This window comes from Stegostoma tigrinum, chromosome 16 (genome assembly GCF_030684315.1).
Source record: "Stegostoma tigrinum isolate sSteTig4 chromosome 16, sSteTig4.hap1, whole genome shotgun sequence".
In the NCBI taxonomy this organism is placed as follows: Eukaryota; Metazoa; Chordata; class Chondrichthyes; order Orectolobiformes; family Stegostomatidae; genus Stegostoma; species Stegostoma tigrinum.
Genome location: NC_081369.1, coordinates 42,284,781 through 42,305,969, shown reverse-complemented (window position 1 = coordinate 42,305,969; position 21,189 = coordinate 42,284,781). Strand labels below are relative to the sequence as shown.

Sequence of the window (21,189 nt, the reverse complement as noted above, 5' to 3'; positions counted from 1 at the left end):
CTGTTGCTGAACAAACAGACCTTGGAGTGCAGTTTCGTAGTTCCTTGAAAGTGGAGTCACAGGTAGATTGGACAGTGAAGACGGCGTTCCGTATGCTTGCTTTTATTGGTCAGCGCATTGAGTATAGGATTTGGCATGTCATGTTGTGGCTGTACAGGACATTGGTTAGGCCACTATTGGAATACTGCATGCAACAGTGGCCTCCCTGCAATAGGGAGGATGTTGTGAAACTTGAAAGGGTTCAGAAAATATTTATAAGGATGTTGCCAGGATTGGAGGGTTTGAGCTATAGGGAGAGGCTGAATAGACTGGGGCTACTATTCCTGGAGGGTCGGAGGCTGAGGGGTGACCTTATAGATGTTTATAAAATCATGACAGGCACGGATAGGGTAAATAGACAAGGTCTTTTCCATGGGGTTGGGGAGTCCAAAACTAGAGGGCACAGTTTTAAGGTGAGAGGAGAAAGATTTAAAAGGGACCTAAGGAGTAACGTTTTCATGCAGAGGGTGGTGCATGTATGTGATGAGCTGCCAGAGGAAGTGGTGGAGGATGGTACAATTACAACATCTAAAAGACATCTGGATGAGTGTAAGAATAGAAAGCGTTTAAAGGGATGTAAGCCAAATGGGACGAGATTTATTGAGGATATCTGGTCGGCATAGACAAATTGGATCGAAGGGAGACAATGGGAACTGCAGATGCTGGAGAATCCCAGATAACGAAGTGTGGAGCTGGATGAACACAGCAGGCCAAGCAGCATCTTAGGAGCACAAAAGCTGACGTTTCGGGCCTAGACTCTTCATCAGAAAAGGCTCTGATGAAGGGTCTAGGCCTGAAACGTCAGCTTTTGTGCTCCTAAGATGCTGCTTGGCCTGTTGTGTTCATCCAGCTCCATACTTTGTTATCTTGGACCAAAGGGTCTGTTTTTGTGCTGTATATCTCTACAAGTCGATGTAGAATTGTATTTTGTACAGTCTACAAGCTGACAGGGTTTGCTTAGACGTTTTCAAGTTGACAATTTAAAGGAAGTCCATGCAACTAAAACTGGAAAGAAATCATAAAACTGTTACAGCTGTCCCAGAAGGAAAGGGATATTTCTCTGGGATAAGTATATCTAAAACATATTGCGGGAAACAGGTTGAAATTTTGTTTTGATGTTTAATTAAGTCCTTCCTAAACATATCCATCCTTATGTGAGTAATTTTCAGTGGCTAACCACCAACAACATACCATCAAAGCTACATGGCAGCACACGTGTGCAGCTGTTTCAAGGTTCTGCACAGGCTGATTGGCGCACCAACACCTATCGTGACATTGACTTCTGGATCTGGAGTTCACCGCTACACATGAACTTTAAAGGGCCACATAGAAGAAAATAAAAGTGAGATGTGCGAGGCAACGCTATAACCAACTAGACAAACAGTAGGCTGGAAGAACACAACAAATCAGGCAACAGCTGGAAGAAACCACCACTATAAGCAAGCAGACAAACAGGAGCAAAAACAAAGTTGCTGGAAAAGCTCAGCAGGTCTGGCAACATCTGTGAAGGAGAAAACAGAGTTACCGTTTCAGGTCCGGTGACCCTTCCTCAGAACGGGAACAAACAGTAGGCTGGAAGAACACAAGTCAGGCAGCAGCTGGAGGAAAGGAGAAATCAACGTTTCGGGTATATCAACTGCAAATTTCTCCAAAGGAGTTTGGCTCATTAAAAGTCAATATTTTTTCTATTAAACAAGGTCTTACTCTGGGATCTGACTTGTCCAGCATTACAGTCATTCATTACATAGTAAAGAATGGGAATTTGTAATAAAAAGGTAAAAAATGAAGCATATAGACCTCTTTATATATCACGAGCTGTTTATTTTATGACAAGTACACAGCTTAATGAGGGATTAAAATACGTTTTTTTAATGCCCATATGCAATGGAGAAAAACTAAAATTGGCCAAGAAGTTAAAAAATTCCTACGTCCGGGCAATTTTACTTTATTTCTAGAGAATGTACTTGAAATCATAATACAATCAAGATACAATTCAAGATATCAATCATTTTTTGCATTTTGTGTGTTTATAGCTTGGAAATGCTACACCCAATTTAAAGTGCAGCTATTCTAATATTAAAGACTCCCAGCTGAATTTAATTAAGATATAATGATACAACATGGATATAATCTTCAAGCAAAAGGTCAGAAGGTAGTGAATTCCATTGAAAATCTGAAACCCAAGATGTATGGTTTGTCAAAAGGTGATCTTCTTTATCCTTCAAACTGGTTACTCTGACATTAGTCCTTTCTAAAGTTACGAAAGCTGCTACCAACTTTCATGCTATCCACCATTTTAAAGTTCTATCTTAATCCAGATGAAAAAAGCAAGGAAAGACCATCAGGCCCCATCAATACAAACCTAATCTCTCAGCTTGTGCAACGTGGCCCACTATCATCTTCCAAATGTTATATAGTTATAATTATGTAATTATAGTTCTTGGCAGATATAAAAGATCCATGGGAAAACCCCATCAGAAATGATAACTACCCATGTTGCATCAGAAAACAGGCTCCATTAACACTCCCCTAGCTCCAATAGAAGTTGATAGGAACTGCACCATTCCCATTCATTAAGCTGATCCCAAAGAATACAGACTTGTTAGTGGTCTGTGTTAGTATGTTTTTCAACACAGCTATTCTGCTGGTGACCTTACTCACATGTAATGCATTTCTGAGCTGATTTAGATGACTCCTCCATCATTGGACATTTCTGTGAAGTTTGGCACCATTAACTTCCACACACTGTCATTATATGATATTCCACAAGTATTACAGTTGTCTATCAAATTGCTCCATTTTTCTTTGAAAATAATGGTTTACTCTCATTCTTTTTCCTATTATTACAGCAAGCTGCCTAATTCATATTGTTCCTCTTCATAGCAATAATTTTCTCCACTGACCGGTCAATTTAGACTTTAAGTGGATGATTTCAGTCCCATTCATCAACCACCTTCACATCTAAGTTTCCATTTGGAACCTTCAGCTTTTTCCACAGTGCAGTGGCTGATGCACATCATTATGTTTTCATTTCCTTCCATTTCTTTCAAAGGGACAAAGAAAATATTGTACCTTTTACTTATTCAAGGACACAATCGATCTTGACCTTGATCAGTCTAACCAGCAATCCTAACTGCAACCTTCCCTGTAAATAGGTAGTTGGACAAAGGGTCTGTTTCCATGGTGTATGACTCTATGAGTCTATGGAAATAAAAGAAACTAAAGTTAACCTGCTATCTTTAAAAACTATTTAAAATTGTCACCAATTTAAAAATGCATCAGCACACATTTTTAAGTGGTTTTTGAAAACCTGTTCACCACAGAGTGATTTAAAATGTTTCAATCCTAATAAATTTGCCTAGCAGAGGAAATCAGAGATAATGGGAACTGCAGATGCTGGAGAATTCCAAGATAATAAAATGTGAGGCTGGATGAACACAGCAGGCCAAGCAGCATCTCAGGAGCACAAAAGCTGACGTTTCGGGCCTAGACCCTTCATCAGAGAGGGGGACGGGGAGAGGGAACTGGAATAAATAGGGAGAGAGGGGGAGGCGGACCGAAGATGGAGAGTAAAGAAGATAGGTGGAGAGAGTATAGGTGGGGAGGTAGGGAGGGGATAGGTCAGTCCAGGGAAGACGGACAGGTCAAGGAGGTGGGATGAGGTTAGTAGGTAGCTGGGGGTGCGGCTTGGGGTGGGAGGAAGGGATGGGTGAGAGGAAGAACCGGTTAGGGAGGCAGAGACAGGTTGGACTGGTTTTGGGATGCAGTGGGTGGGGGGGAAGAGCTGGGCTGGTTGTGTGGTGCAGTGGGGGGAGGGGACGAACTGGGCTGGTTTAGGGATGCAGTAGGCTGCGGAAGAGGGGCTGTTCCACGTAACCTATAAAGAGGCAGGCATAGCTGGGGCCCATGCGGGTGCCCATGGCCACCCCCTTAGTCTGTAGGAAGTGGGAGGAGTCAAAAGAGAAGTTGTTGAGTGTGAGGACGAGTTCAGCTAGGCGGATGAGAGTGTCGGTGGAGGGGGACTGGTCGGGCCAGCGGGATAGGAAGAAGCGGAGGGCCTCTTCCGCACCTACACAGGCCCCAAACCCCACCTCTTCCTCCGGTACATTGATGACTGTATCGGCGCCGCCTCTTGCTCCCCAGAGGAGCTCGAACAGTTCATCCACTTCACCAACACCTTCCACCCCAACCTTCAGTTCACCTGGGCCATCTCCAGCACATCCCTCACCTTCCTGGACCTCTCAGTCTCCATCTCAGGCAACCAGCTTGTAACTGATGTCCATTTCAAGCCCACCGACTCCCACAGCTACCTAGAATACACCTCCTCCCACCCATCCTCCTGCAAAAATTCCATCCCCTATTCCCAATTCCTCCGCCTCCGCCGCATCTGCTCCCACGATAAGACATTCCACTCCCGCACATCCCAGATGTCTAAGTTCTTTAAGGACCGCAACTTTCCCCCCACAGTGATCGAGAATGCCCTTGACCGCGTCTCCCGTATTTCCCGCAACACATCCCTCACACCCCGCCCCCGCCACAACCGCCCCAAGAGGATCCCCCTCGTTCTCACACACCACCCCACCAACCTCCAGATACAACGCATTATCCTCCGACACTTCCGCCATTTACAATCCGACCCCACCACCCAAGACATTTTTCCATCCCCTCCCCTGTCTGCTTTCCGGAGAGACCACTCTCTCCGTGACTCCCTTGTTCGCTCCACACTGCCCTCCAACCCCACCACACCTGGCACCTTCCCCTGCAACCGCAGGAAATGCTACACCTGTTCCCACACCTCCTCCCTCACCCCCATCCCAGGCCCCAAGATGACATTCCACATTAAGCAGAGGTTCACCTGCACATCTGCCAATGTGGTATACTGCATCCACTGTACCCGGTGCGGCTTCCTCTACATTGGGGAAACCAAGCGGAGGCTTGGGGACCGCTTTGCAGAACACCTCCGCTCAGTTCGCAACAAACAACTGCACCTCCCAGTCGCAAACCATTTCCACTCCCCCTCCCATTCTCTTGATGACATGTCCATCATGGGCCTCCTGCACTGCCACAACGATGCCACCCGAAGGTTGCAGGAACAGCAACTCATATTCCGCCTGGGAACCCTGCAGCCATATGGTATCAATGTGGACTTCACCAGTTTCAAAATCTCCCCTTCCCCTACTGCATCCCTAAACCAGCCCAGTTCGTTCCCTCCCCCCACTGCACCACACAACCAGCCCAGCTCTTCCCCCCCACCCACTGCATCCCAAAACCAGTCCAACCTGTCTCTGCCTCCCTAACCGGTTCTTCCTCTCACCCATCCCTTCCTCCCACCCTAAGCCGCACCCCCAGCTACCTACTAACCTCATCCCACCTCCTTGACCTGTCCGTCTTCCCTGGACTGACCTATCCCCTCCCTACCTCCCCACCTACACTCTCTCCACCTATCTTCTTTACTCTCCATCTTCGGTCCGCCTCCGCCTCTCTCCCTAATTATTCCAGTTCCCTCTCCCCATCCCCCTCTCTGATGAAGGGTCTAGGCCCGAAACGTCAGCTTTTGTGCTCCTGAGATGCTGCTTGGCCTGCTGTGTTCATCCAGCCTCACATTTTATTAGCAGAGGAAATCAACCTGTTTTCTGGCCATTTTTCATTATGTGCATCTTACATCATACTGTATGAGTAGTCAGCCATAAGACAAACTTCAAAACAAGCTTTTTACCTCTAGTTCCTTTTCATCAAAATATCGCAGCCATTCTAACGGTACCACCTCATTAAACCCATCTAAGAAAGCCTTGGTCTGTTCCTCAACTCCACGGGTAAATCTCCAGTCTGTCAGCAGCCTACAGTTAAAAAACAAATTAATTGAATGTACATTGTTGCAAATATTTAGAATTGGTTAAGGCTAATACATATTTGTAAACTCAAACAATAAACAGATTTTTGGGGCAATGGTTTAAATGTTCCATGTTTATTTTGTGAAATTAGAAGCTGTCTCACTGATGTTGCAATTTGTCAGGAATTCTTTAGTCAATCTAGCACTGTTGACGAGACATATGGTATAGACTGTCTAATGCACAAACACAAAAAAAGTGGAGTGCTACCCCCACCAGACTGCATTAACACTATTATTCTTATGCAGCTCTTCACCAAGGCTTTTCCCTGCGTGAACGATGCTCTGTAATTACAAAGCTGGAAAATAAATCATTTTATTAGGAGCTTCAGCTAATTCATAACTAACATCCTGCTACTGAAAACTCTGCTCAAAATTCACAGATGTGCTAAATTCTAAGACAGCAGCTGGGATAATCATTAACATTCTAAAACAAACAATAACATTCTTTTAAAAGGCAACAATATTCTACAGGAGAGGTCCATTCACTCTATTTCCCAATGTTAACAGATCCTCAAAAACATTTCTGGATCCAGATCCAGATCCAGAGTCATATCTTCACAAAAAAAATTCTCTTTGGGCCATTTCCTATCTGTGTACCAATTTAGATTGATATCTGTCCATTACCATCTAAGATACATTGCTTAAAGACAAACAGTATAGCAAACAGGAGTAAAAATATTACCCCCACCCACCTTCATTAGTAAGATAATAGTATCAATGACTGTTATACTCTGGATGTGGCCTATTAACAAGTAAACCAATTTCATGATCTGTGAGCAGTCACATAAATTAGTATTGTGTGTCTCCGTTGCTATCAGCAATGTTACTCTTAATTGGCATATAGCAATTGTAGGGTGAAACAAGTCAATAATCCCTCTTGTTTGGAGATAGAGGACTGCGAGAAAAGTGAAGTGATTCATAGGCAGTTTTGATGAAAACTGCCATACTTTCCTAACCTTAAATTAGATAACAATAGATCTGGTTTCAACAATTTAAAATCTACACTAGTAGGATGAGAGATTGTTCTGAAATGCATAATATGTTCTAAACAGGATTAGCCATTGTTTAAGAAAACTTTAAACTCAAAAATTTTGATATGTTGAGAACAGAAACCTATATAAGTACTTGTGGGTGGAACAATAGCAGTTAAAGATTCAAGAGATTGGTTAAATAACAATTTGATTGGCTTGCTTTGCAAACTTATAATTTCCTTTATACTCAATGTCTACAGTTCTGAATTTGTTGGTCCTTTAGCCATAAGAAATTTAAGGCAATCAAGAAGTTGTGCACAAAATGAAATGCGGAAATGTGAGTCATCACTTGTCATAGAATTGTGTCATGACAAACAATAATGTATGCAATATGGAAAAAACAGAACAAACATATATCCTGTGGTACTGCTCATATTAGATCAAATGCTGAATTCTAGTACCACGTCATGATTTAGTAAACTGTGCAAGGTTCATTCATATTACCTCTTTAAAACTACAAACTGCCATTATTACACAATGAAATCAGTCAAGTGCCAGTGATGAGATTACTAGTGTCTTCTTTTGTATTCAATGTTCATAGAAGCTCCTTCTTTTCAAACTTTTTCTTTGAAATATAATACTGAAAACTCAGTTTGATCCAGACTAGCACAACTTTGACAAATCCTAAACAAAACATTTCATCTAAACATCAATTAATATAGAAAACTTCCATAACACTACAGTATTACAAAAGAATATTCCTGATGGAATATACTTATAGTAAGCAGCTTTAAGTAATAATTTTCACAATCTGACTGGAATACAGATGTCCTTTCGTGGGCTATGAAAATGCATTTCTAAATTGAGATTGTACAAAGCATTTAAAATCATTAACCTCATGTACTCCTCCTTATTCTCTTCAGTGACCATAATATTTTCCCCATTTTCCTTCAGTTCATGGCTTGTAACTTTGCCTAAGATTTCCATATCCTGAGCAAAATACAACTCCAAACCGCACTCTTCGACATTATTCTCCCTGAAATGGAGAAAAATGAAGTCATGTTTAAAAAATAAATTAAGCATAGCACAATCATCAATACCATCCAATCTTCAATTTTTCATTAAAAACAGAAAGTGCTGGAAGCAGATCTGGCAGAAAGCATAGAGAGTGAAACAGAGTCAATAAACCAGGTTCCAAAGAAAAGTCATTGATTTTGAAACCATAACTTCAGTTGGTCTCTCCACAGATGCTTTCAAACCTGCTGAAATTCTCCAGCACTTTTCATTTTTACTTTAGATCATTAGCATTTGCAGTGTTTTGCTTTCATTCAATTTTACATTGACTTCTTGAGAAATAATGCCAAACTTGTGCTTCACTATACCCTCTGTTAACTATCTTCAACTGTCATTTCCTGCAACAACAGAGACTGGTTGAATCATAAAATTAAAATGACCAATTTCAGTATGTTTAGTGCATATATTTGCATCATTTTACAACAAATTATGTAAGTGCACTGTAAGTTCAAATACAAAATTATATTTACTTGATCCACAGCAGAGAATTGTAGAACTCTGGATCAATTGATTCTAAGTCCTTCATTGTAGGCTTTTTATTCAGCATACACTTATAAAATGGCAATGTGAATCCGGTATCAATAAATTTACCATGGTAAAGAGCCTAGAAGTAAACAAAACATACAAGCTGAGTTAAGGTAAGGTTTCATAATACAGCTTACGGAAATACTTTGAGAAAGCTGAAAGTAGCATTCATCAAGATCTCCAAGTAGTAATAAGGAATATTTGAAACAAACAGACTGTCATCTTTCAAAAATATCTTTGAGATCCTCACTTGTGCCAGACAAAGATGTAACACCATATTTGGGGCAATTAGTTAGTTCATTGGCCTAGATGACTTGATCAGGGAGAGTCAACATGGATCTATAGAGGGATATTCCTATTCCTAGCTGAATTTTTTGATGGAATAACAAATGTGTTTGATAAGGGTGCATCTCCAGATATATTTATAAGAACTCCTAGAAGACATTCAACTAAGTTCCAGTTGAGAGACCAATGGTAACAATGACAGCACAAAAAAAATTACTGGAACTAACTCTTTGCCTGGATGGGAGACAAAGAGGTGGAAAATGAGAATGTAGTCAAGTTTTGTGTGTGTATAGCATAGAAATTCTATGATAAATAGAACAGCACAGGGATCTGAGCTGTGATTTCACCTTCTCATTGTATTTATAAGTGGCTCAGATAAAGGTACAGAGGGCAAATATAAATTTGCTTATCACACCAACTCATTTTGCACACTAATAGTTTGGCTGGATGCAAAACAAAAATTGCAGAGTTATTGTTAGATTAAGTTAATGGGAAAAACTACAGCTGATGGGTTCAAAGCAGCAGTGTGAGATGCACTTTGGGCCCAAGGAAGTGCTCAGGGCAGCAGTGAATTCACTAGAACTGCTTTTGTGTCATAAAGGTTAAATCATGAAGACAGGATGCATCTCATGGTGTCCTCTCACAAACATAAAAGAATAAGACATGCTGTAATTGAAGCATTTAAGATAATCAAAGAATATGACAGGATAGAGAGAGAAACTCTTTTCTTTGGTAAGAGACTTCAAAACAAAGAAACATAATCTTACAATTAGAGCCATGTGATATAAAGCCAGGCGATGTCAGAAATCATTACTTCAGACAGAGTACTGGAAGTCTGAAACGTGCCTTCTCCTAAGGGTTATGAAACCAATGCAGAAAGATAAAAGTAAGGTATAGAAATGCAAAATCCTCGAGGGCCTGGATGATCCACATTCCTTTGTTCTAATGATAACAACAACTTGAAGGGAGCTGACCCGAAACGTCAACTTTCCTATTCGTCCGATGCTGCCTGGCCTGCTGTGTTCCTCCAGTTCCACACTGTGTTAACTCGTATTTATAGTGCACTTTTAAATGTGATAAAACATTACAAGGTGCATCCCTGGTATGGTTTTATAATAAAATTGGGCTCCAAGCCATATAATGAAATATTAGAACAGCTGACTTGTCAAAGAGATCGGTTTTAAGGAAAGGAGAATTTGGGGGAAAAGTTCATCATCAGCACAGTCCACTGAATGCTAAAGACTTGGCAACCAATGGTAGAGTGATGAAAATCAAGGTGTACAAATGCTGGAAATGAAGGACACAGAGATCTCAATATATTTATTGTTCAATCAACATCACTAAGATAAATAAATTCCTTGATAATGCTGTATAGAAATTAAACAGTGAAAAAAAATGGCAGTCTCTGTCACATCTTTTACAATGATAGAATGTATGAATTCTTTATGACAACACCCTGACTAATCAAAGTTAGCTTCCAGGTCTGAAAACTAAAATTGACAATTAACTATTCCTGCTATATCTCTGCCAATAGCTGTTCAACCAATCACAGCCACTTTCTTATGCTGAATAAATTGGTGTTCCTTTGTGAGTATGGTTTCTTGTGTCCTAGTTCTAAGAAATGGAAGACAAAAAGCTTCAACTTTGTGTCCCTTTTCAGCAATGGTAAAGTTCTGTACTACCAAGCAATTATTTGTATGGAAATTGACTCCCGGTTTTTCCTATGTTAGAACAGTTCTTCCAAAGTACTTCAATGGTTCTGAAACGGTTTGGTGCTTTCTTAAGTAATGAAAGGACTTTAGAAATACATGCTTGCTTCCAAGTATTTCTGGGAGACCTGCATTCAACTTGGCAGAAATGGAACTTCAATGATGCAAATATTTAAATTTACAGGTTCCAGATCTAAAATTGAAATCCCAAAAATTGTTTTAACACAACTTTGGTCATGTGTTCTTTGGAATTGACTGCGGGTATTTAGAATGCATGTGGTTACACACACTATATTTCCATTACATCCATCTTCATACTTACCATTGCTATGAACCTTCCAATAAAACGAAAATAGGTCAAGTGATCTGGATTAATTGATGATGCAGGGTTTATCTGCAGACAGTAGTTGTTCTTTCCAGCGTATTCAAACAAGCAGTACATTGGATTGAGAACTTCGTGGGAAAGCAGGAAAAACCACTCTCTATGGAACAATAGTAAACTCAAATAGTAAGTAATTGTAAGTTTATCAATGTAAATTCTATGCTTAAAACACAACTTTCGTCATGTTATGAAATTTTTACGCATGTTTAAAAGCGAACAGATTTTTCACCATCCCACTGTTCAGTCTATAGCCAAGAAATCATAACTCTTCTCCAACTCAGATGCTCATGAACAATGAGCAGAAATAGTAACTTCCCACCATGGAGTCAAAGAAAGCTTTGTTATACCATCTCCAATATTTTACTCAGAAATTATTACACTCCTTCATGTCCAAAGTTCCCTGAAAGCTGCCACTCAGGTGGCTGGAGTTGTTAAGAAGGTGTAAGTTGTGTTAGCTTTCATTAATAGAGGGATTGAGTTCAAGAGCCGTGAAGTTATGCTCCACTTATACAAAACCCTGGTTCGGCCACATCTAGAATATTGTGTCCAGTTCTGGTTTCCACATTACAGGAAAGATGTGGAAGCCTTGGGAAAGGTACAGAGGAGATTTACCAGGATGTTGCCTGGAATGGAGGGAAGGCCATACGAGGAAAGGTTGAGAGAGCTAGGGCTTTTCTCTTTAGAATGATGAAGGATGTGAGGTGACTTGATAGAGGTGTACAAAATGATGAGAAGTATAGATAGAGTGGACAGCCAGAGAATTTTTCCTAGGGTGGAGGCAGCTATTACTAGGTGGCATATTATGCGGTGAGTGGAAGTAAATATGGGGGAGACATCAGAGGTAGGTTCTTTACTCAGAGAGTGATGGGGCGTGGAATACATTGCGAGAGAGGGTAGTGAAGTCGGCCTCATTAGAGGCATTTAAGCGGCTATTAGATAGGCACATGGATAATAGTATAAGGTAGGGGTAGAGGTTAGATAGACCTTAGGTTTAGGGTAAAAGTTCGGCACAACATTGTGGGTCGAAGGGCCTGTACTATGCTGTACAGTTCTATGTTCTATAACAGAGTGACCAAAACTTTACACAATACTCTAAGTACGGCCTCACCAAATACTTAAATAACTGTAACATAACATCCCAACTTCTATATTCAATGCCTCGACCGATGAAGGCCAGCATGCAAAATGCCTCCTTCATCCACTGTCCACCTGTGACGCCACTGTCAATCAACTAGGTACTTGTACTCCTAGGTCGCACTGTTCTACAACACTCCTCAGTGCCTTACCACTTACTGTATAAGTCCTACCTTGGTTTGACTTGCCAAGGTGCAACACCTCACACTTATCTGCATTGGATTGCATTTGCCAATCCTCAGCCTGCTTCTCTATCTGATCAAATCCCTCTGTATTTTTGATAACCTTCCTGGCTATCAACGATACCTCCAAATTTAGTATCATCCGTAAACTTACTAATCATGCCTTATACATTCACATCCAGATCATTTGCGTAAATAATAAGTAACAAAGGTCCCACACCAATTGCTGTGGCATACCACTAGACACAGGCCTCCAGTCTGAACAGCAACTTTCAACCATCAGCGTCTGTCTCTGACCATTGAGCCTATTTTGAATCTAATTAGCGAGCTCTCCCTGAATTCCATGCAATCTAACCTTCATGACTAGCCCGCCTTGTGGGACCTTGTTAAAGGCCTTACAAAAATCCATATAGACAACATACACTGCCCTACCCTCAACTATCCTCTTAGTTACCTCTTCGAAAAACTCAAACATTTGTCAGACATGACTTGCCACGCACAAATCCATGCTGAGTATCCCTAATCAGACCTTGACAATCCAAATGTTCAGTTGATTCTGTCCCTCAGTATCCTCTGCAATAACCTCCTACCATTGATGTCAGGTTCACTGGCATGTAGTTTCCTACACAGCATTTCTGAGGAAGGGTCACTGGACCTGAAATGTTAACTCTGATTTTTTTCTTCACAGATGCTGCCAGACCTGCTGAGCTTTTCCAGCAACTTCTGTTTTTTTCCCGTAGTTCCCTAGCCTGTCTTTGCTATACTTCTTATTCAATGAAACAACATTAGCCACCGTCCAGTCTTCTGGAACTTTACCAGTGGCTAAAGATGAAGAAAAATTCTCTGCAAGGACCTCTGCAGTTTCTTCCCCAGCCTCCCACAGTATCTGAGGATGGACTTGATCAGGCCCAGGGGATTTTTCCACCTTAATGCAATCTAAGGCTGCAAACACCTCCTCTCTGGTAATATGTAAGTGGTCCTAACCATGCCCACTTGTTTCCCTTAGTTCCTCAGCATCCATGGTTCTCTTCTCAGTAAACACTGGGGAGAAATATTCATTTAAAATCTCCCCCATCTCCTGTGGCTCCACACAGAAGTCTGTACTTGATGGGCGTCAATTGTTCCAGGCCCAGGACATCAATGTAGGAGTTCCTCAAGATAGTGGCCTAGGATTAAACATCTTCAGCTGCTTCGTCAATGACCTCTCCTCCATCATAAAGCCAAGTACAGGGCTGTCCACTAATGATTCCTCTATTTGCAGCTCTTTAGATACTGAAACCACCTTTACCTGCATGCAGAAATACTTGAACAACATTCAGTACTGAGCGGATAACTGGCAAGCAAAGTTTCTGTCCACACCGCCAACTTCCAGGCAGTGACCATCTCCAACAAGATAGAATCTAAGCACCTTCCTTGCCATCCAATGTCATTTCCACCACTGAAAGCCCACCGCTAATACTCTAGGATGGAGGAATCTCCATTCACATGAATACTGCATTTATAAGAACTAGCATAAGCCTGGAAATTTTGCAGTGAATAATTCTTCTTCTGATTTTCACTTCATTCAAGATATGAGGCAGGAGCTAGATGGCATAGCATCCACTTGCCTAGTTGAGTGCAATTCCAAAAATACTCAAGAAGCTTTCATTCAAGGATAAAGCAGCCTGTTTGCTACCTTCAACATTCATTCCAACACACCATGGCAACATTGTGTATCATCTACAAAATGCAGTGTAACTTCTCCAAGCTTCCTTTGTATGTTCTAAACCTGCGACCTCTAACACCTGAAGGAAGAAGAGAAGCAGCAGCATCAGAACACCTCGACTATTTCCCTCAAAGCACACTCCATCTTAGCCTCGAACTAAATTCACAGTGCTTCACACGAGTCAATAACTTGCAAAACTCTTGTTGACAGCAGATATATTACAATGAAACAAGAAGGCCAATAGAGTAATTAGGGTTGGGCAATAAAATTGTTTGCTAATAATACTCATAATACAAACTAGCAAATAAATATTGAAGCATCAAGCAATCCCAATCCAGGGCAAATATTTTCTAGAACAGTAAAGTTTTGTTCATTCTGCCTCAAGAATGTGCCCAAGGTCTGGCCATAGAAAAGCATTCCCAGGTGAACTAATACCACATTTCATATTTTGTGCGGCCCTGTGCTTTCTCAAAGTTAAGCCGCAACAATTACTAAATTAGGATCACTTCAGTGGTGCCCAAGCCCAATTCACATGGGACATTTGCAATCAACAGGCAAAGCAAACTTTCATTCCATTTGTCTGGGCAGGAGGTTGCCCACGAGCACAGACTCCTTCACTCACCAAATCACATGGTTCTATCACACTGAGTTTTATTAAAACTGAGACTGACTGTATTATGTAGCTTTATACATAGACACAGTTGTATGCAGGATTTCCTTAGAATAGTCCAATATGGTCAAATGTTCTAATTCAGACAGGCTACTGGGGGAACTAAGATCAACAATGCATCAACTTGACTATCAGAGATAGATAGGAACAGGAGTTGGCCATTGACCCCCTTGACCCCTTTCCATCATTTAATGAGGTCATTGCTGATCTGTGGCCCATACCCTTTAATCCCTTTGATTAATAAAAATACATCTATCTCAAGAGTTAAAAATAACAACTGACCCAATATTAACTGCCATTTCTTGAAGGCAGTTTTAAACCTCTGCCATGAAGGCAATGCTTCCTAAAATCTACACTACCTGGCTTAGCCCTAATTCTCAGGTTGTGTCCCCAGTCATAAAATCTGCCCAAAAAGAATATCAATCCAGAAGACTGGAAGAGTAATTGGAGCAGGGCAATTTAAAGTCAATGACAGATACATCATTTGATTAAGAGCCACCAGCTGAATCATAATTATTTATTTTTTTCAAAAATAAAATATAATTATCTTTGTAAATTTCAGTCAGATAGAAACAGGATATACTGCCTTATTTAGTTCACTTGGTATCAGGAATAAAAATGACTGGAATCAAGTTATACTTAACCTGAATTTTTATAAAACAAGTTACAGTTTCAGCTAAAATGCTCAGCACAAAAAGTAGAATAAGAACCTCAGCACAAAAACAAATGGTTTCCATTGATGCAGGAAGATTCTCAGCAGCCTGTCCGTGGTTCTACCCTGTGGTAGAACAGCATGACGTAACCTACCATAGGGTAAAACCACTGGTAGGTCACAGAGTGAAAGCAGATGCAGGTGCGATGATGGAGACTCTAAGTACAGACACTTCAGCCACCGAGAAAGAACAGCAATATTGAAAATCAATTTTTTATACAAAAATAATGAAAAACGTCAGAAACTTAAGCAAGCCTGCATTAAAAGCTACACGATTATGGAAAATACACAATAACATAATGAACAGAAAAATATCTTTTGTTGGGCATGCCAACTTAGTATTTTCTTTAAAATTAACATATCTCAGAATAACAATGACAATAACACTTATCAAACGTTCTTGCACTGTGTAAGGAACCAACTCCCATCAAGTTATTGCATAGGAAATAGTTTGACAAATAGCTACGCTTCCCTAATGATTTCAAGCCTTTTCCCATATTGCTCCATTGCTGCACAGACCATTTATGAAAAATAAAAATATTGCAGATTTCTAGATAAAAGTTCAAAATATGAATACTGAAATGAAATTCACTGCTTTGTAAGACCCGAACCAATGGGAACCAAATATAAATTGTTATCTGTACAAACGTTGAACTTCAAAGTCTGTATTTTTTAAGACAAAATCTGAAAGAGAAATGAAAACTTCAGATTTTTGATGAAGGAAGGCTGTAATTTAGGATATGTGGCTATGACATCAGACTGTGACCTCAAGTTATTGGAGAATGGGAACTGATTTGGGAAAAAAGCACAAGGCTTTCAGAGATCAGCAGGAGTTCAAGGCAGGCAAGGGGCAGTTTCACATGGGTAGGATAACTGTGAAAAATTAAAATCTAACGTTTGTGTGAACCAAGCTAAGGAGGTTCTGGAAAGTAACCCCTTTGATAACCAGATACCTGGAACTCATGAAGTAAAGATATAGTTGGAAATAATTTGATGAAAAAAATACATTCTGAAGAAAACAGGTTGAACTCTGTCTGAAGAAGACAGAATTATGAAGGACTTGGTGGCTGCACATGGTACCATGTGTGCTAAGGAGGCTGACAGTAAATTTGAGAGAACTGGGTTTGTTATATTGGCAATGTAAACTAAGATTTTTAACTTCTAGTGAATAAAAATCATCTGTTAATTCATGCTTAATATAAGTTGATTTTGGTTTGTGGCAAAGTGTGATCTTGTCCGTCTGTTGGAGTTGTTTGGCAAGTTTGATTCTTTTAGGTTATTGACCTGATATTGAAATATTGGAATCATAATAAATTATGGGGTAGCAAACAATTGTGATGAGGATAAAGGAGGCATTACGATTAAATGGCAACTGTTATTGAGGACTGTGATCTTACTTACAAAGGTCACAAAACTTGAGTTGCTACTAAAACAATATCATTTGTCAACTGTTATAGTATGTTTCAAAACTGTTCAGAATTATTTTATGAGTGAAAATTCAATTACTTTCCCTGCTTCTGTCTTGTACAAATGGCTGACTGCACCACCTTCCTGACCTGTGCTGTCACATTATGTAACTTGGAGCAGTAGCAAGTTCATCTACTTCTACCAGCAGATCTACAATTTTGCAATTGCTGATCCTGCAGGTGTCACCTTCTCACAGCACATAAACATGTTCACACACATAAATTCAATTGATTTTGAGGCAGGTAAATTGATGGGAAACACTATTATAGAAGCTGTCATCAGCATGGGGAGACAGAGGACATTGGTAGAGTGTTAAACAAGTACTTCATTTCTGCCTTCACTCAAGAGGAGGAGGGTGTAGGTGCAGAATTTGGAATGAGGGGCTATGACTTTCTTAAGCAGATTGACATAGGGAGTGAGGAGATACTTAGAGGTTTTGGCAGGCTTAAAAGAGGACAAATCCCCTGGTCCTGATGAGTTGCCTTCCAGGCTGGTGTGGGAGGTGAGAGACGACATTACAGCAGCTCTGACCCAAATTTGTATTTGTCTCTGGCCACAGGGCCAGGCGACTGGAGGACTAAGCTTCTACTTATCAAGAAGAGTGGTAGGGATAAGCCAGGGAATTACAGAGTATTGGAGAAAATTCTTCAGTAGAGAATTAATCCCAACTTGGAGAGGCAAGGATTGATCAGGGATAGTCTGAATGGATTTGTCAGAGGGAAATTCAGGTCTAATAAATCTGGTGGAGTTTTTCCAGGAGCTGCTCAGGTTAGAACACACTTGGAGTATTATGAGCAGTTGTGGGCTGAATATCTAAGGAAGAGTGTCCTGATGTTGGAGGAGGTCCAGAGGAGGTTTACAAGTGTGATCCCTGGAATGAAGGGCTTGTTATATCAGGAGTGGTTAAGGACTCTGGGTCTGTACTCAGTGAAATTTAGAAGGATGAGGGGGGGATCAGGTTGAAACCTAAAAATACTGAGGGGCCTGGATACAGTGGATGTGGAGAAGATGTTTCCACTATTAGCAGAGACAATGACCTGAGGGCACAAGCTCAAAGCGAAGGAACAACTCTTTAGAACTGAGATGAGGAGGAATTTCTTCAGCTAGACAGTAGTTAATCTGTGGAATTCATTGCCACAGCGGGTTGTGGAGGCCGATTCATTGAACGTATTTAAGACAGAGATTGTGATTGGTAAGGGGATTAAGGGCTATGGGGAGAAGGCAGGAGAATGGGGTTGAGAAACATTTCAGCCATGATCAAATGGCGGAGCAGACTTGATAGTCCAAATGACCTAATTCTTCTCATACATCTTAAGTTGTTATGATCAGATGTGGGCAATGCAGTTGATTTAGTTTGTTGGATTTCAGCAAAGCCTTTAACAAGATGGGAAAATGGTAAAAAAGGTGAAAGCACACAGGAGGGAAACTTGGCAAGATGGATCCAAATCTGGCTTAGTGGTAGAAGATAGTGGGTGGTGGTTTAGAGGCTTGTTTGTGTGACTGGAGGTTGCCATCCAAACGTGTATCATAGGGAACGGTGATAATAAGTTCCTTATTGATCAAGATATATATAAATGATAAGGATGAGAATGTTGGGAGGGGGATGATAAGTTAAGTTTGCGGATGACACAAAGATTGGTCAGGTGGCAGTGGTTGATATTGAGGAAGAAGATCTTAGGTTACAAAATTATATAGATGAGTTGGTCAGATGTGCAGATCCATGGCAGGTGAAATCTAAACCTGAAAAGTACAAGCTGATGATGCACTTTAGATGAAGTAACAAGGCAAGGGCCAATGAATGGAAAGACACAGTGAAGCTCAGAGAAACACAGAGATCTTGCCGTGCTTATCCACAGGTCCCTGAAGATGGCAGGACAAGAAAATAAGGTGGTTAAGAAGGCATATGGTACACCCGCCTTTTTCAGTTGCAGCCTAGAGCAGGGAGGTTATGTTGGAGCTGGAGAAAACTTTGCTTAGGCCACAGCTGGTAATTCTGGTCAAAGGATGTGATTGCATTCCCTCCAATGCAGAGGACATTCACCAGGATGTTGCCGACAGTGGAAAATCTTAATTATGAAGAGATGTGAGATATACTTGGGTTGCTTTCTTTAGAGCAGAGGAGGCTGAGACAGGAATCTGACTGAGGTGTATGAGATTATGAAGGGCATACACAGGGTGGGCAGTAAGCATGTGTTTCCTTTAGTTGAAGGGTCAATAATGAGGGAATATAATTTTAAGGTGAGAGGTAAAAGGTTTAGACGGATTTGAGGAAAACCTTTTTTCACCCAGAGGGTGGTGGGAATCTAAAATAGACTGTCTGAGAGGCAGGAGAAGTGTGAAACCGCAACCTTTAAAAAGTTATGGATGAGCACTTGAAATGACACAACATTCAAGGCTATGGGCCAAGTGCTGAAAAGTGTGGATTAATGTGAGTTGGTGAATTCAGATTGATGGGCCAAAGGACATATTCTGTGCTGTATGACTGTGTGGAAGACAAGCACAAAGTTATTGGATTTCATCTCTAAGTAGGGGGCGCGTGGCTGGTCTCTCTTTGGGCGAACATTTACGTTTTGGCTAACTTTCTTTGATTTGTGGCAGATCCAGTACTTTAAATCACAAACAAACACATGGGGGCAAGCTGGTAGAACAAAAGATTGAACCACTATTGCAATGACAACTCAACTTGCCGATAAAAGGTTTTGCCATCCAGCAAGGTACAAATGTCACTGGATTCTCATCATCACAAAAACTCTTCATAAGCCATCAAACATGGAAGCAAGGAGAATCAGGACTTCATTGTGTTTGATGCAGGTGTCATACCATTTTGTACCTTTTCAGAAACCACAATTCACAATCAGAGCATCTTTAATTGGCCAGAAATAAAAAAGCTATAAAAAGTTGCTTTTAAAAAAAGCTTACTTTTCCACACATAGATTAACATGTTAAGTTTTGCACGCTCAGTTATGTATTCTGTCATGCACAGAGAACGTGAGGATGAATATACAAGTCATTGTTGTCTTTCAATTAGTGCCTTGTGTTCTTTTGTGTCCAACTGAATAGGTGCACACTCAGTTAACTTAAATATTCCAAATGTAAAACAACATCTTTGGGAATACCATAATCCCCCATTATGTGCACAAGTCTATAGCCGGTCTTGAAACCATAACCTCATTACTCAGCTAGCAGAAAGAAGCAGCTGTCACTCCAATAAATGTTTTTGTTTAGTATTACTCACCTTGCTATACCTCCATAATCCAAACCCTCCTCCCCACGCATGATGATATACAGTCGACGTCGCAAATCATAGGGCTTCATGTTCATTATCTGTGTGTCAAATAATTCAAAATATTTCAAAGTTATCAATTAGAAAATAAAACCGTTTTCATTTTACAGACACTCAAGGACAATGATTTCTGATCACGCTATACAAGGAATTACACTTGAAATGCTCCAGTGTCCAATGTGAGTGAGGTGAATATTAGATAGTAACAATAAATAGCCCTGATTTTTTAATTGATGGTGCCAAATGAATTCAGGTAAATTACCTTGTGCAAGTTATCAATGGATGGGTACACAAACAGGAAGGGTTTACAGGGATATGGGCCAAATGCTGACAAATGGGATAGATTAGTTTAGGATATCTGGTTGGTGCAAACAAGTGGGATGCAAGGGTCTGTTATTGTGCTGTATAACTCTATGACTGACCATCACAATCACTGTATAAGATCTTCAAGTTATTATAATGGTAACATATCATTTATTGCACTGATTTAAAGCTTGGTTTTGCCGCCAACCACCATATAGTCCAGCCCAAACAATGTATGTGGCAAAAAAAAGCTAGAAACTTTAAGTTAACTGTGAGCATCTCCTTATACTTTTTCGTATTCAATATCTTGATTCTGGAATGTAGATTGTTAGGATAAGAAAATTAATGTAGTGGTAAAGTCTAGAGACATACCAGGTTAAAATCAAAAGAAGGCAAGATGGATACAGAATGACAATCAATTCAAGAAACAAAGAGATATGCAGCAATGATACACACTAGCAAAAACAAAGAAAAGGCAAACTTGACAAGTAAAAGACAACTGCATGCTGCAAGTTGACAAAGAAAAATTGTTGATATTCACATTGAGTAACAGAATAAAAAAAGTTAGCAATAAATTTGAATGATATAAGATACAAATCCGCAACTTGAACATAGATTGCTAAGTGCAAATTATGTGAGTTACCAGCAGCTGCAGCTGGCTACAAATAGACAGATGTTTCTGATAGAAATGATAGGCAACTAAGTTTCAGATATGGAGAAATAGAGTATAAGGGTTTCCTCAGAACTAAGTCAAAGGAAGTGTCCCGTGTGCGTGCCTTACTTGGTAGGATAAATGCTACAACATCCTTCGGAGAATTATCATGTGATCAAATATCAGGAATACATCCAATCCAGCCC

General features: G+C 40.4%; 1 protein-coding gene across 3 annotated transcripts in view; it reads right to left on the bottom strand.

Annotated features, from left to right (window-relative positions):
- The window catches only part of wwp2 (WW domain containing E3 ubiquitin protein ligase 2), a 220,676-nt gene that overhangs the window by 9,647 nt on the left and 189,840 nt on the right, over window positions 1-21,189 (bottom strand). For 2 of the 3 annotated variants that reach the window (XM_048546465.2, XM_048546466.2), the window contains 5 exons: window positions 19,981-20,069; window positions 10,816-10,975; window positions 8,445-8,578; window positions 7,796-7,936; window positions 5,756-5,876 (listed from right to left, as the gene is read on the bottom strand). In XM_048546465.2, coding sequence (XP_048402422.1) covers window positions 5,756-5,876; window positions 7,796-7,936; window positions 8,445-8,578; window positions 10,816-10,975; window positions 19,981-20,069 — 645 coding nt within the window. Of the gene's footprint in view, window positions 1-3,111; window positions 3,241-5,755; window positions 5,877-7,795; window positions 7,937-8,444; window positions 8,579-10,815; window positions 10,976-19,980; window positions 20,070-21,189 lie in introns of all 3 variants that reach the window. The other variant, XR_007249090.2, reaches the window with a different exon arrangement.